Here is a 17731-nt window from a genome sequence, read left to right as displayed (position 1 = left end):
TCTGAAGAATAATAGGAAGGTAACAGCATAACAGAAGTGTTGGCTCTTTATGAAAGCACAGGATCAGGCAAAATGACCTATGATGGCTGCCTACTCACTAATATTACAGCTAAAACAAAAAATACATTTGTTGGTTCAATTAATACAATTTTATACGGTAGAGTGAATTATTTGCAGTGTAATTTAAAAATAAAAATGACAACATTAAAATCACGACAGAATTCCTTTAATTGGTCATGTTACTCAGACACACCGTCCATTGCTAGTACATTCCTGGGAGCTTTTATTTTGGTTACCTTTCTTTAAGTAAATGACGTATCACTGTTTTTGATAAGAGCTTATTCAGTTGTACCTATGTAGAAAACTGTGAGCCTAAAGGATGTTGTTCGAGTAGCATGGATTCCTTTAAATCTGTAGAATCGGGATATAAACTAAAGACTACACTTCTTAGAGGAGCCCAAAATGACAACAGTAAAGCTGCTTTATATGATATCCCAGATAAAAACATTTTATACACTTCCATTAATCATTGCAGCTTCCCGTAGACTTCATAGCCAGCTCAGAATATAATGATACTGTCCGTGAGTCTGGCTTATTTTTCTTCTACTCAGCAGGATGGAAATTATGTATGCTCTGTATGTGCTTGTTCATACACTATGCATAACATCTTAGTGGGAATAGTCAGGGGACAGAGTGAGCCTCTTACACAAAAGCCCATTGATCTCTGCTACATGGAATCTCTAATGCTTTTAACTTATTCTTTCTTTCTCACATTGATCATTTTCTGTGATTTCTATGACCTTCATTGCTGGGCTCTGACTGGTCTCTGGTTTCATATGTTATAGACTGTTCTTCAAGCACTGCCAATTATCCATGAAAATAAAAACCCCAACAAAACCAATGAGATTCTAAAATGTATCTTAAGGTCTGACAGTGATTTAAGATTACATACCTAATAATGAGGTTTTAGAGATATGGGATTATTGCTGTATTTAACATTATGCGCAACTCTGGTTTAGCACCTATTGGTTATGACACACAAATCTGGTTTATCGCACTGGCCAGACTAGATTCCACATAATTACCTGAAGCCTAAAGATCATGAAGCCTAAAACATAAAGACTTTGGGGCAGATTTATCAAGGGTCGAATGAAAATTTGAATTTAGAATTTAAAAATTTGAATTTTCGAGTATATTATAGTGTAATTCGACTAGGGAATAGATTCAAGTTTTTAAAAAATTTGAATTTCAAAATGTATCATGTACTAGCCCCTTACGAATTCGAATTAGACTATTCGTCACCTTAAATCTGCCGAATAGCTGTTTAAGCCTATGGGGACTTCCTGGAATCAATTTCGAGTTGTTTGGAGACATCCAGAAAATCGAGCTTTTTTGTGAAAAAACTCGAATTGAATTTCATTCGAGTTTGCGGGTCAATCCCATTCACCCTAATTTGAACACGATTTTTTTTTTTTTTTTTGAAAAATTTCGATTGGTCCTTTCCCCCCTGAATTTCGAGTTCATGACAGTTTTTACAAACGCCCATGAACTCGAAATTTGAGCCTTGATAAATCTGCCCCTTTATATTCACATGATCATACCCTATTCACTGCACTGCTGGTCCTAACTAGGTGTATTTTTGAGACAATTCTACAGTAATCAATCAGATATAGCTAAGACTCCCACAATTCCTTGCACTCTTCATTGATCCCCCTTCATTACAGCTCTATTAATTGCACTGTATTCATGGTGTTGCTGGATTTGGAATCTTGGCTGGAGGAGAGCTGACTGCTGCTATATTGTTTCAGTGGTAAATGTAGTCAAAACCAGCACACAGAGAATAACAAAGGGCAGACAGATACTGATTTCAATAGCCAATGCATCAACAGCGTCAAAATGATTGGAAATGAACTTTGATACCTCATTGCATTCAGACAGAATTTATCAGAATGTATGTTTCTACTACAATTGTATAAGAGAATCAAGTATGTAAATAAATGCTTATTTCAGCAATAAGATTACTGATAAACTAGCCTGTTTGTGTAACGAAAATCATTAATGTGCAAAATGTTGATCGTTGAATCAGGAAAAAAGGCTGATTTACACAATTAAACTGCACAATCAGTAAAAGGAAAGGAAGGAGGATGTGGTTTTTAAATTGTAAATAATCAACAGAAAATCTCTAACTTACCTCTTTAATAGCAGGCCCAGCTTTTCTTGAAATCCAAGAGGTCATTTAAAGCAATATTCAGTTACTGTATAGAGGTGCATGGCAATGAACCGGTTTTCATTAACCCTTTCTGTGGCAAAAGCAAACCGAACAAAAAACCCAATTCTCATACAGAACAGATTTTGTGCTGACATTGCTTCAAGAGCAGCAGTGAATGCTCTAACTGTAGACACGCAATATGATAAGGGTTGTCTGTATTGTGAAATTATAGTCAGGCACATTAAATAAGCCAAATATTGCACTGGTTTCTTTTGTGAAGTAATATTAATGTAAACCTGGTATAATATCAAGTATGCGCAAGAGTTAGGCAGATGTAGAACCAGTCTACCAACCTAGATTTAGTTGGAGCTTGGGGCCATTAACGGAGTGGTTCACCTTTAAGTTAACTATTAGTATGCTATAGAATGGCCAATTCTAAGCAACTTTTCAATTGACCTTCATTTTTTATCTTTTATAGTTTTTGAATTATTTGCCTTCTTCTTCTGACTCTTTCCAACTTTCAAATGGGGGTCACTGACCTAAAAAAACAAATGCTCTGTAAGACTATACATATATGTGTTATTGCTACTCCTTATTACTCATCTTTCTATTGAGGCCTCTCTTATTCATATTCCAGTCTCTTATTAAAATCAATGCCTGGTTGCTAGGGTAATTTGGACACTAGCAACCAGACTGCTGAAATTGCAAACTGGAGAGATGCTAAATAGTGATGAGTAAAAAATTTCATAATATACAGAAGTTTCGCTGTTGGCAAATATTTTTGCAAAACTGCATAAACGCAGTTTTTCTTGTTTCGCTTTGCAAAACTGCAAATAAGACATGCAACAAAAGAAAAACGGGAAAAAAGATATAGACGCATGACAAATGCATTCGTCATTTTATCATTACCCTCTCTTTCCACATCAACCAAAGGGATCTGAGCCGTCCCACTGTCTATAAAAGGACATACACATAAATATATGGTTTATTCATTTTAATGTGGGATATAAAGCACCAGATATTATCTGTTGGTGGTCAGATTTATTATTAGTTGTGCCTGTGTTTGTAAACGAGTAGTAATATATAAACTATAGATGGTACGTTTTGCTTAAACAGCAACATAGGGGCTTTTTTTTTTAAATATTTTCCCGAAAAATATAAGTTTTTCAAAGGGTAGTTTTTAGTCAAAAACTTGAATTTTCGGGTTAAAAAAACAACTTGAATTTTTTTGGGGTTTTGTAAAACAAAGTATATATATATTTTTTTTTTTTAAAGGGGTTGTTCACCTTCAAACAACTAGTTGTTATCAGATAGATCACCAGAAATAACGACTTTTTCCAGTGACTTTCTATTTTCTATGTGTCACGGTTTTTCTAATATTAAAGTATAAAGTGTCATTTCTCTCCTTCTGAAGCAGCTCTGGGAGGGGGGGTCGCCGATCCTGTAAACTGTTCTAAATTGATACATTTAGTTGATACATTTCTTATCTTTGTCCCTGCTGAGCAGAATCTCTGGGTTTCATTACAGGCAGCTGTTAGACTTGATACAATTGTTGCTAATACTCCAGAGATGCTGCTGAGAAATGTATCAACTAAATGTTGCAAAATTGTAACAGTTTAGAGTCTGCACCTGGATTACTGAGCTGTCAGACTGAAACACCACAGACACGAACATTCAACTTTAAACTTAGATTTTGGAAAAAACGTAAAAAATAAATAATGGAAAGTAATTGGAAAAAGTCATTATTTCTAGGTAACAATCTAAAAACAACTAAATTGAAAAAAGTGTTTGGAAGGTGAACAACCCCTTTAAAGATTATTTATACACCAAAGCTGGAAATATCTTAATATTTGGCCACAAATAATAAAAAATGAAAACCAATTGCAAATTGTCTCAGAATATCGCTCTCTACATCATACTAAAAGTTAATTTAAAGGTGAACAACCCCTTTATCAAGGCTGGTCTTCCCTGTAGTCAGTCAAAGAACTCCAAATGATGTCTTTTATACAGAAGGATACATGTTTCATTTTTAGGTTTAATAAAATGCCAATCTTTCTACTTTTCTTTCAGCAGATCCTGCACCTTCTCAAAGCGTGAGTGTCCAGCAACAAAACAGTAGGACTGAAACTCAGTCTCAACACTACTTTGCAGGTTCTGGAGCAAGTAACATGCAGCCAGTGTCTCCCCCCGAGAGCTCAGCCTCAGCTTCAGCCCCACACCCGGCGTACCACCGAGTAGAAGGCACTCTCGGCACCCGAAGCCGTCGCAACAGTGCAGAACTTTTGCTAGAATCACCCAATGGGAGCACAGAAGATTATCATGAAAGTGATGGGTCTCGAAGTAGAACTAGGGCTGTTGAGAACCAGTATTCTTTTTACTGAATCATTTGGAAACCAGAGCACTACTACATAGTCCTTCTTTCACACTGGATGGCCTGTATTTACTAAGCGGTGCTAGTCTTTAAGCAACCTTCCAAAATCAGAGGACATTGGCTGGTGCATGTCTTATTGAGTAGCACACCTTAGAAACGACCTAATGTCCATTGCCTGTTATTATTTGTTTGCCTCTTGTACCTAATAGGTAAGTGCAGCCTCTGCAGACCTCGGGAGTACTGGTGCATCTGAATTCATATCACATGTAAGAAGAGTCATGGTTTGTTTGCCGTCATACAACCCATACAAATTATTTACTGATACTACTAGTAGGAATATTCCTTAATCCCACTGCAACCCATTTCCATTAACAATCTAAGGGCATTGGTACAACTGAGCGATTTCCAATAACACCCTGAATTGCTCCCCAAACATTTCAGGAGCAATCACAGGTTAACTTACATATAGGTGGTCACCAATTCTGATTTTAGTTGCTATGGGATCCAGAGCCCATTCCAGTGCAATAGTTCCCCCAGCCTCAGCCTTCCCAGACCTTCCATTGCTGCTCAGGATTAGGGTAGGACTACATGGACGTTTTCGGCGAGATCTGACACGTTGCGACAAAACGCCAGCGACAAATCGCAGGCGACGGAAATTAGGTAAGAGATAGAAATTTCAGATGAAATCGCATCGTTGATCCAATGCAACACGACTCGGATGCAGACGCAGCGTGCAACGTCGGATCAACGCTGCGACTTCATCCGACAATCCATTCACTTACCTTATTTCCAATTCATGTGATTTGTTACCGGCATCCATGTAGTCCTACCCTATGGGTGAAGACATACAGAGCTACTAGTAGCAGCTACTTGTGGCTACAAAATGACAAAAAATACCTTGCCATTGACAATACTAAGAACTGCCTCTGATAAATCAACCCCCTACGTGCGTTTTAGCAAAGGTCAAGTGTTAAGAGTTTTTTTTACCTCAAATGAACTCGAAACTCAACTGGTATCTTAAGAAAAAACTAGAATGTGAAAACCCCGATTCTGTGAGTTTGAGACCCGCAACCTGAAAACTAAAATAGATCAATTTTACAGCGAAACAAAAACTTGAATCGTTTGAATCATTTCAGTTTTCAGGCAAAAAAACCTTAGTTTTGGACTAGTTTTGCCAGTTTAAGCACAACATTATCAATTTATAGAGAGTAATGAAATAAATGTTGCATATTTACACCAGGCCTAGTTACAATACCCATAGCACTTTCTGCTCACCTTTACAACAGCTATTGGTTAGTAAACCCATTGCAAACTTTACAACTTTATTACATTAAGCCAAAACTGCCTTAAAATTTGCTTCTGTTCTTTATAAGAAGCTCAGCATTGTTTCCCTCATATGAAGTAGGCAAAGAGGCAGGGTTGACTTGGGGGGGCTGCTGTCCAGGGCCCCCCTCCGAACCCATCTGCCCCCCCCTGCCAAGCCGTCGCGTGCACTTGTGCACAGGTGCGCACTGCGTTTCTGGGCAGAAAGGAGCATCACTGCGTGCATGCGCTGTCGTGTGCTAAGTTTTCCGGCCGGCCGCAACAGGAAGGAGCCTGGAAATTGCACATCTGGGTGTGGATCTGGCCCGGCAGGGTCCAGTCCGACCCTGCGAAAAGGCGTATGTGCAATGGATGTACTGGTGCTACTCATGTTATACTCAGGCAGCACTAACCCTTGTGCAAATCTGCTTTTAGACAGTTAGGGGCATATTCATGAAGGGTCGAATTTCGAATTGAAAATACTTCAAAATTCAAATTCAAAAAGACCAACCTAAATTAAGTGTAAAGATTTTTTTGGTCAAATAGGTCCTTTTACGATCTAATAGGTCCGAATTCGGCCGAAAAAAACCTTCAATTTTTCAAAGTCCGCCAATTGACTCCAAATAGGTTCTAGGAGGTCCCCCATAGGCTAAAACAGCAATTTGACAGGTTTTAGATGGCGAATGGTCAAAGTCAAATTTTTAGAGACGATATTCGAATTTTTTAATTTTTTTCAAATTCTAATCGAATTTGGACTATTCCGTAGTTGAAGTACACAAAAAAATAGCTCAAAATTCAAATTTTTTTCATTTGAAAATTCACCTCGACCTTTGATAAATATGCCCCTTAGTGATGACCATAGCATGAAAAAAATCACTCATTTTTACAAGAAACTTAAGGTGATCTTTAAAGGGGAATGTCACGTAAGAATTTAATTAAAGACAACAATACTTACAGTAAGGGGCAGGTTTATCAAAGGTCGAATTTTGAATTTATGTGAATTTGTTTTACTCCAATATATTCAAATATACTCACAACTCAAATGGGATGTTATTTAAGAAAAAACTCAAACATCAAAAACTCGAACGAATTTTCCAGACCTGAAAACTCTCTCTAATCAAGTTTTCCCCCCGAAACTTTTACATGAACTCGGCAGGTTTTAGGTGGCTAATAGTCGAATTTGAGTTGTTCCCAGGGTCAAGGTATGATAAATCACGAATTGGAATTATTCCCAATTTGAATTTGTGAGTTTTGACCATTTTCAAACGTTCAATAAATAATAATTCAAACCTTAATAAATCTGCCCCTAAGCGTAATTGGTATCAGGTTTTATATTGCCTGTGTGTTTAATCATTTATCTTCCCCCTATTCTACCTGGAAATGGTGCCTGATTACTAGATTAACAATCAGTAATGGGAGGCTAGTTTGATTAAGTTAAAATAATGTCATTATATAGTTTTGTTCTATTTTCTTTTTCTATTTGTTCTTCAAACTTAACCTCACTCCTTGTGATCTCAGACAGCAGGGAATCCACTTTGATGTGAAAACTCAGATATGCCATTCTAAATATAAAAATTTAGAATAAATTGCATTTATATGAATGAATCAAATGTGACATTCACAGATAATTACACATGTCCAGAACTCAGTAGAGATATAATACAGGTATGGGATCCGTTATCCGGAAACCCGTTATCCAGACAGCTCTAAATTACAGAAAGGCAGTCTCCCATAGACTAAATTTTTAAAAAATGATTCCCTTTTCTCTTTAATAATAAAACAGTACCGTGTACTTGATCCCAACTAAGATATAATTTATCATTTATTGGAAGTTTAAATCTTTTTTTTTAGTAAACTTAAGGTATGAACATCCAAATTATGGAAAGTTCCCTTAGTCCCAAGCATTCTGGATAACAAGTCCTAAACCTGTAGTACAAAGTTTGAAGCATTATTGCTGATCATTATATTATCATTAAAGCCATTGCATTGTTCTTTTGATGCAGTTTTTTATGTTTAAAACTGTCAAATTCGACTAGAGATTTATTCAAATTCAATTCCAGTTTTTTTTTTTTTTAAATTTAATTACATTTTCGAGATTTATCATACTCTGGCCCTTTAAGAACTTAAGAATTGCTGTTTGAGTCAATGGGAGAGGTCCATAAATCAATTTGGAGCTACATGTGGCCTTCCAGACAGAGTTTTTTCGGAGAAAAAACTCTAATAGAGATTTTTAAATTAGAATCGAATTCGATTCTAATTTAAAAAACTTGATTAATTTGAGGTTTTGAGACGATTCATCGGAGTAAAAAAATTTGATTTTTTAAAATAAATTTCGATTGGTTGAATTTCTAATTTATAGGAGTTTTTAAAAATTCACATGAATTCGAAATTCAACCTTTGATTAATGTACCTCCCGGCGTCACAGTGCCTGAGCAGATGACATTTGTAAGTCTGTCTGATGAACAAATGAACAGATTTCCATGGTGTTGGTTAGTATTGTTCACAGAACATAGGTGTGTTGAAAACAGTAAGAAACCTGGTTCATGTGTTTTTATATCAGTACATACGGTCAGCTTTGGGCTCCAGACAGAGCGAAGAGCTAGGGAAATAGTTACCCTAAAGACAGTTCTGCCTAGCAAGTTGCATTATGCTTTCATGCACACTATGGGGCTGAAATTGAGTTTATTTTTGGCAATGATTCACATGAATCACAGAAAAATGCAATCCTAAAATGATAATAAATCATTTGCCCCTTGGACTTACTGTGCCAGGATCTTTTTTTCTTTTTTACTAGAGACTTAAAGTAGCCATAAATGCTCAGATTTGCTCAGAACTCAGGCCCAACGACTACCCATCTGGGCAGTTGTTGGACCCTCAGACTCATAGGGGCAGATTTACTAAAGGGCAAAGTGTCCGTCGCTAGTGAAAATTCACCAGAAATCTCATCCGCAGGGACATTGCCAATTTACTAACAGCCGTAGACGACAATTCACTAGTGAAAGAGACCGTAGCTAGAACAGTTTTGCACCCTACTGACCCTACTGGCAAATTTTCGCTCAGGCAAATGGTCGTTACTCCACAAATTCACGAAAGTGTGAATTTTACAGAACATTACCTCTTTCGCCAGAGTTTACTTAGAACGGGCGAGCTGATAAAATGAAGCTACATCCTCCTCAATCTTATGTCAGTGACATCATATCCTGTATGCCGTCATAAAAGTTCTAAGAAACGCTATCTTTTTCACAGAAAGCTTGCAGAATTGCCTTCAAAAGTTTTAACTATTAAAGATTTTGTATTACTATTTTTTCCCAACCATTTGAGGGGCATGCCACATTTGTTTTAGGGTGGGCTCATGTCTAGGGCATTAGAGGATCTATTTTGTCTTTATTATGCTTCCTTGGGCATTTGTAATAATAAGTGGCCACTTCAAGCATTTGCACCAACATCTCTAATAAAGACAACCTATATGTACCTGCCCCATTCAAATTAACCTAAGCGTAAGAGTATTAACAAAAGTTTCACTGGGCAGAATTGAACGCTAGCGAAAGATCGCTAAGAAATGCTTGCGCTTCCAACAATGCTAGCGACACTTCACCAGCATTCAGTCGCTGAGATGCAACTTTGCATTTTGGTGAATAAACATAGTGGTAGGAATTTACTGCTGGTGAAGTGGAGTAAAGTGTGGCAGAGCATTCGCTGGCGAAAAATCGCCCTTTTGTAAATTTGCCCCATAATCTGGCAATCCTTGTGGATTGAGGATTATCGGCCCTAAAATAAATTTTCCGTTGGTCAGAGGAAAGGCAGTGAAGAGGAGCTGCACCTCTGCAGTTGGCCCCAATGAACAGTACAATAGAAAGAAGACTAACTCCATCAGCTAAATCTATCAAGCTCATCGTTTACAAACATACCCTGGGGAACTTAATCTCTTGTTCACAAATATAATACAATTGTGCATCACTCAGACCCCTCACTGGGACCCCAACACATGTTGGTCCTGCAATGTGATCAGCTGGTATACTTGTGCCTAGTTTCTGTGGTTCTAAAGCCTCTAGCCATCTATAAACATTGTATATAGAAGCAATCTGAATCTTTACTGTCATATTTCTTATCTGTGAAGGCAAGACAAAACTGCCATTTTCCTGACTGCCATTGTTCACAGTATCGAGCTTATAACGATGTTCAAATTTTATGGGTTCCCAAGATTTCTGGGAACTAGATGTTCCAGCTTCCTTTACCATCCATTTTGAGGCTAAGGATGCAGGGAGTTGCAGTCGGTAGCAGCTACACGGCACAGAACCTACTATCCATGCAACTACAAGATGCAACAAAATGCAGTTTCAAAAAATACTTTTTTTTTTAAAGAAATGTTTGTTTTCTATATAGACCAGTTGTATAAATGAACTTATGTTGTAGTATAATTGTTAAGTAATTTAAAAACTGCCAAAATACACTCCTGTAAAGCATAATGTCCACATGTTTTGGTAATGTAGTGATTTTTTTTTTTTTTATATTTGTATGATTTTTTTTCCCCTTTACCACACAGTTCTTCTTAAATATACTTGTAGAGTCTTTAATAAAATGTCTAATTATATCTCCTTTCTAAAGAGTCTGTACATTTTTCTATACATTAATATTACTAATAGTAGGACTTATGTAGACTGATGCATCGGAGTTCACGGGCACCATCTTGAGCCACTTTCGTAATCTTTGTAATGAGATTAGGGCTTCGGCAATTTTCGTGAGTTTTTGCTCCAATTGCGCATGCGCCAATGTGCCGGTCTCATTCTGAAGGTTACCAAAGCGGCTCAAGATGGTGCCCATGAACTCCGAGGCCTGCATCTGCACCGAGGGGTAAGTATTAAATTAGGGGCATTTGCCGGGGTAACACTGGGGGGAGGAGGGTTTATGTAGGGTAGGGGTTTTTACGTTTAGGGTTGAATTCTCCTTTAAAGAAATACTGCTTAAAGGAACAGTAACACTAGAAAATTAAAGTGCTTCACTGTACTGTAGTGTCGTGCTGCACTGGTGAAACTGGTGTGTTTGCTTCAGAAACACTACTATAGTTTATATAAAAAAGCTGCTGTGTAGCCATGGGGGCAGCCATTCAAACTGAAAAAAGGAGAAAGGGCACAGGATACATAGCAGATAACAGATTATCTCTGTAGTATACAATGTAATACTTCAGAACGTATCTGTTATATACTGTATCCTAAGCTTCAATGGCTGCAACCATGGCTACAGCAGCTTGTTTATATAAACTAAAGTTGTGTTTCCCATCATTGCTTTAAAACACTATTTTTTTTTGGTGTTACTGTTCCTTTAATAACACTTCCATGCTCTCAAGGGACAGTGCTCTTGTGCTCACCCTTGGCATATTTTTTTCATATCTTTATCACTTAATATTTAAAATGTGTGGTCCCACGTACTCGTCCCCTTTCAATGCCACGTTTACTTGTTTCTGTGACCCAGCACAGTGCTGATCTGATTTCTGAAAGGGTCACTAAACACCTTTTCAACATTAGTTCAATGAATAGAGCTTGCGCTGAATATATGTTTTGTCTACTGATTTAATTAGGAAATATCTATTTTTTCGCTATTTCTAGCACTAACCAGGACTAAATCTGAAATTGAAATTAAAGTCACATTCTACTTCCAGATCCTGAGGACAATCAAAACAAATCATCAGGAGTCCTTTGTACATATAAACCAATCCCTGCCCACAAGTGCTTCCTGTTAGGTTGTGACATAAGAAGCAGCTCTATATGCAGAGGGTTCTGGATTAGGCTCCTATGAATCAGGAAGTAGAATATGATTTTACTTTCAGTTTTAGATTTTGCCCTGTTTGGTGCAAAAAACACTAAAACCTATAATTTTTCCTAATTACAGCAATAGAAAAGGGGGGAAAATGGGTATACTGACCCTTTAAGCATTGGAACTGGGGCTGCCTGGTGTAGCTAGAGGGCATCAGGGGCTTTAATTATTATGTTTTATAAGTTAGCACTTGAAATGAAGAGGGAACGTAAAATGTGGTGGGATAAATTAACCCTACAAAAATACATAGAATGTGGAAGAATACCACGAGGTTTGAGGATACAGAAAAAACCCACATATGTTAAGGGGGATGAAACATTCATGAAGAGATGGAATGGCATTCTAGAGGAATGTAGTATAAGTTTGATGAAACTTATTATACAAAAACACACAAGTGATTTAGAAACACTAAACCAACAAATAGTAATGATGCAGAAAGCAATTGAACCTCTCGTGTTTGGAGGAATTCCAAATTTCGGAATCTCAAACAACAGAGAGATTGAATAAATTGGAAATAGACGTTATTGAAAGGAAAAAAAAGAATGTTTTAAGGCAGTGATCCCCAACCAGTAGCTCGTGAGCAACATGTTGCTCTCCAACCCCTTGGATGTTGCTCCCAGTGGCCTCAATGCAGGTGATTATTTTTTAATTCCAGGCTTGGAAATAAGTTTTAATCGCATAAAACCAACGTATAATGCCAAAAAGAGCCTCCTGTAGGCTACCAGCCCACATAGGGGCTACCAGATAGCCAATCAAAGCCCTTATTTGTTACCCTAAGGGACTTTTTCATGTTTATGTTGCTCCCCAAATCTTTTTGCATTTGAATGTGGCTCACGGGTAAAAAAAGGTTGGGGAACCCTGTTTTAAGGGATAAAGAAGACTACAGAAGGAACACTTGGGGGAGACATAAAAAAATCCACAAAAAAAGTTTTGAAAAAAATAACAGATCATTTAGAACAGTGATCCCCAACCAGTAGCCCGTGAGCAACATGTTGCTCTCCAACCGCTTGAATGTTGCTCCCAGTTTCCTCAAAGCAGGTGCTTATTTTTGAATTCCAGGCTTGGAGGCAAGTTTTAGTTGTATAAAAATCAGGTGCACTGCCAAACAGAACCTCAATGTAGATTGAGAATCCGCATAGGGGATACCAAATGGCCAATCACAGCACTTATTTGGCACCCCAGGAAAAATTTTCATGCTTGCGTTGCTCCCCAACTCAAAGGTTCAAAAGGTTGGTGATCCCTGATCTAGAAACATCTCATATACATAAAAACAGAAAAGAGGTTGATCTCCCTGACCTCCCCAAAGAGAGAGAGAGAAAAGGGAGAACATACCAAATAAAACAAAAAATAATTATTTTTTAGAGAGGCGGGAAAGAACAGATTGCGAAAAAAGGGCAACATGGAAGCATCACAAACAAAGATACAGACATGGAGAGGGATTGGACCAGAGGAACCCCCCAAAATTATCAGAACTCACACAAACATTGGCGACAACCGTGGGAGATAGCCCAAAAAGATGGAAAAATAAGAGAAGAAAAAAGTAAAAAATAAGAGTAAAATTGTTACAATGGAAAACAAAGGGGGGATTTTCAATTTGAGTTCACATACTCTGACTTGAAAAGTTTTACAAAAAGAACTTACATTTGCTCCCACCAATAAACCAAATGGTTTTAGTCTTTTCATCTATGCTCAAAAATTCATATGGAAACTAACTTTGAAAAAATACTTTACAACTAAAAATATGGAAATTAGAAATTTCGAATCCAAAGTGGACACAGATGAAAAGACTAAAAAATTGAAAAGGAGATCCACCTTTACACCCTCACAGGCAAAAGGTAAAGCCATTAACATATATAAAAAATTTATTTTACAAGATTTGGAAAAACTAGAAAGTAGTGATACAAAAATAACTAGAAGTAATCTAACAAAAGGGGAAAAAATAGCCCTAAAGGAGTTAACAAAAAATGAAAAAATGATAATAAAACCTGCTGACAAGGGAGGGGGATAGTAATTAGGGATTGTGGAAATTATGGAGCAGAATGTGACAGACTCTTAGGAGACACAGAGACTTACAGAAAACTTACCACTAATCCAACAGAGATCTTTAAGAAGCAACTTGACAGTTATTTAAAATTATTTAATTACAAAATATCCAAAACTCCCCCTTTTCTATATCCGTCCAAAAATTTATAAAGACCCAATAAAACCTCCAGGACGGCTGATAATTTCAGGCATTGATTCCTTGACTAGCAATCTATCACATTACATAGATACTAAATTACAACCATATGTGACCAATTTGCCATCCTATCTTAAAGATTCTACCCAAATTCTTAATATATTACAGGACATTACATGGGGAAAAAAGTATGCTACTTGCAACCTTAGACGTTAAATCATTATCCACATGTATTAAACATGAACAAGGAATAAGGGCAATTAAATACTTTTTGACAAAAGATGGAGAAATGAGTGAGCTATCCAAAACTTTTATTATGGAAGGCATTGAATATATACTTACCCATATTTTTTTCTGGTATGAGGGTCAGTACTATATACAGATTTGCTGTACTGCCATGGGGACGCGCTTCGCGCCCAGCTACGCAGACCTATTTATGGGTCACTGGGAAGAGACACTGGGTATTGCGGAGCTGGAACGCGGGCTTGTCTCTATGGAAACGTTATATCGATGACATTATAATAATTTGGAATAAAGGGGTAGTTAAACTAAAAGAATTTGTAGAGAATGATTTAGCTATAGCCCCAATCTCATTAACTTTCTAGATCTCCAAATTTATTTAGAAGAAAGTAAAATACAAACAAGAACCTATTTCAAAGTGATGGATGTGAATAATTATGTGTTGGCTCATAATCTCCAGTGGATTAGAAACATACCAAATGGGGGTCGTAAAAATTGTAATAATAGATCAGATTATGATGCACAGTCACAAATTTCAACAAAAAGATTTGTAGACAGAGGCTACAAAAAGGGGGACATAAAAAAAGTATATGAGAAAGTAAGAGAAGATGATAGAAGAGAAATGTTGACATATAAAAAAAGATATCCACAAAAATAGAAACAAATGGCACACTCACTTCAATGCTTCTGCATCAATTCAAACTGTTAACATCTTTATTTCGGTGAGATCCCAGCAAACGTTTCGGGGTCAAGCCCCTTCATCAAGTGCTACTTACAACAATGTAAGTAAAAACATTTAAAGGGTAGGGCACTATGTGACCACACCCCTTTGTGATTAAGTGAAATCAATTAATCATCCTTGATCATTAACATTATGTTATTGTTACATTATTCATCATATTGTCCTCAATCAAAAATATAAAAAAGATAAACAAATAGAAGATGATAGGAAAGATTTTGATTTCTGTTTCATGACCCAATACAACCCCAAAGCAAGGGAAATTAAAAACATTATAGAAAACATTGGGGAGTACTTAGCCTGGATAGAACATTAGGTCCCTTACTTCTAAATAAACCAAAAAACGTTTTTCCAAAAAGCCCCAAATTTAAAACAAAAGCTGGTATGTGCCCACAAGAGAAAAGAAGAAAAAAAGTGATCTTAATGATGCCTTTAAAGGTTTTTTTTTCCCTGTAATCTTTGTAAGGTTTGCAGGTATACGAAGAAAACAAAAACATTTGTTAGTAAAATAACTGGAGAAAATTTTGATATCCCTAAAACTAATTAAGTGTGATACAAATGATGTTATATATGTATTGGAGTGCCCATAGTGCAATATGTTGGTAAGACCAACAGAAAAATAAAGGATCGGATAGGAGAACATATTAACAATATAAAAAAGGGTTTTAATAAACACTTGTGTCCAAGCATTTTGCTGAAAAACACAACAAATCAGCAATAGGGCTAAAGTGGTGCGGTATAGAAAAAGTTAAGCCACATTGGAGAGGGGGTGATCTAACCAACAGTACGTTGCAGCGAGAAAGTTGGTGGATACACAAACTCAAGTCCCTATCTCCAAATGGCTTAAATGTTGATTTTAACCTGTGGGCTTTTCTGATGTAATATATTTCAGTATTTTTATTCATGACTTCAGGGGTTAATATATATCCACTAATAACAAAAGAATGTGGTCTTTAGGAGTTATGTTCACTGAAACAGATCTGGGAAGTTATGTCCTATTTTTATATTGCTAAGATGTAATTTGCCTGCTCTAGGAGGATGAGTAAAGTATTTTGGACATTGAAACCTTTTCTGGTAAAGTTTGGAAACTTTTTGATAAAGTTTGGATTTTTTGAACATGTGGACATTTAAGAGGGGATAGAGAGAATAGACTGTCATCACTCTCTGAGGAAGCCTTTTCTGCGAAACGCGCCAGAGGTGACGATAGTGGAAGTAACCACGCACATGCACACAAGGACTGAAAGAACACTGGAGAAATCTCAAAGATACAGAAACTGAACTTTTTGCACACAGACGAAAAAGCGATGGAGAGATCTCGAGGTCTTTTAAAAGATTGGTCCGCAGGAGAATGTACACAGCGTGTTGTTTTAAAGGCGTTTTTAAAAAGAAATTTTGTAAGTGCAATATATTTATATTAAAGCTTTTTTAAACATTTTCCGCACATGCCACTTTTATTTATGTCCACAAGGAAGGACCTGAGAGGATAATCCAATTGTGCAAGTTCTTTTTTGAACGTTTGTGAGTATGAACAACTATTGAAAACGGTAACAAACTGCGTGGGTATACCACTACCTTCTCTATCACTAGCTCTCTTCTAATTAGCACAGAAGCACTTTACCTGACAGTGTTTTAAGTACGTATGAGAATTTTCACTCACACTAATTTTCTTGGTATTTTGGCATTCCCTGATAATGTGTGATTGCAATCACATTTGAGGTGTAAATACATCCAAGAACGCTGCACTATTATTATTTTTCTTGCTTTTTCTCCATATTCTTTTTTTTTGAGATACGATCGGCCACATCCTTCTGGAAATTGTATATTTTTTAGGGGTTGGAGAGAACCTTCTTTGTTGCCGAACTGGAGAACACATTTGGTTTGAAACTTTTATTCACGTAACTATTGGCTTTAATAATATGTTCCAGGGCTGCCCCATACTTTTATCAGGGCCCTAATTGGGTTTTTAGAAATGTGTGTGTGTAAAGGGCAATACAATAACTTTTTTAATCCAGTAAAAGATGGTATCTGGTTTCAAGTTTTCTATCATTGCTACTAATTACCAAGGATAGGAATGAATGGATACATTTGGCCCAGTGTGGTCTCTTCTCTTCATTTCAAGTGACAGGCCACAAATAAGTTACATCTTGATTATTAAAGCATACAGTATATGCGTGACAAATCAACTTTTAGCACTCATATAATTAATCATATTCATCATGTTTCCAGATGTAAATATATATTTTCCTCCTTTCTTTTTAACGGCTCATATAGGCCTTTCATCCACAAGGTGGCAGCAGAGTACTCAATTCCTTTTCCAAGAAGATACGTTGAGACCAAGCGGAGGAATCCACAAGTAGAAAACTGGAATACAGGTATAGGATCTGTTATCTGGAAATCCGTTATCCGGAAAGCTCCAAATTAAAGAAGAGCCCTCTCGTTTAGACTCCATTTTAAGCAAATAATTCACCTTTAAAAATGATTTCATTTTCTCTGTAATAATAAAATAATACCTTGTACTTGATACAGATATAATTAATCCTTATCGGAAGAAAAAAATGCCAATTGGGTTCATTTAATGTTTAAATAATTTTTAGTAGACTTATAGTAGTATATAGTAGTATAATAGTATGGAGATCCAAATAAAGGAAAGATCCCTTATCTGGAAAAACCCAGGTCCGGAGCATTCTGCATAACAGGTCACATACCTGTATGTTTTTTACATGTGCCAGAAAATGAATTCTGTACAATGACTAAACATCGAGGTGACAAAGACCGTTTGACATGCAGAAAATGATGTACATTAACCAAATTTCAGTTAATAAATGTGCCTTTAGTGAATCTAGCCTTCAGTATGAACTAGAGGCTGAAAAATAAACTGAA

At 36.7% G+C, this 17731-nt stretch overlaps 1 protein-coding gene across 2 annotated transcripts in view; it reads left to right on the top strand.

Annotated features, from left to right (window-relative positions):
• Positions 1–6581, top strand: part of sh2b2.L (SH2B adaptor protein 2 L homeolog) — a 63432-nt gene extending 56851 nt beyond the window's left edge. The window contains exon 9 of one of the 2 annotated variants that reach the window (XM_018246293.2): positions 4283–6581. In XM_018246293.2, the coding sequence (XP_018101782.1) occupies positions 4283–4590 (308 nt within the window). In that variant the 3' untranslated portion in view covers positions 4591–6581. Of the gene's footprint in view, positions 1–4279 lie in introns of both variants that reach the window. The other variant, XM_018246292.2, reaches the window with a different exon arrangement.
• The last annotated feature ends 11150 nt before the right edge of the window (positions 6582–17731 follow it).

Source organism: Xenopus laevis, chromosome 2L (assembly GCF_017654675.1).
Source record: "Xenopus laevis strain J_2021 chromosome 2L, Xenopus_laevis_v10.1, whole genome shotgun sequence".
Lineage (NCBI taxonomy): Eukaryota > Metazoa > Chordata > Amphibia > Anura > Pipidae > Xenopus > Xenopus laevis.
Note: the sequence above shows the minus strand (reverse complement) of the source record. Positions and strands in the feature narration are given on the sequence as shown.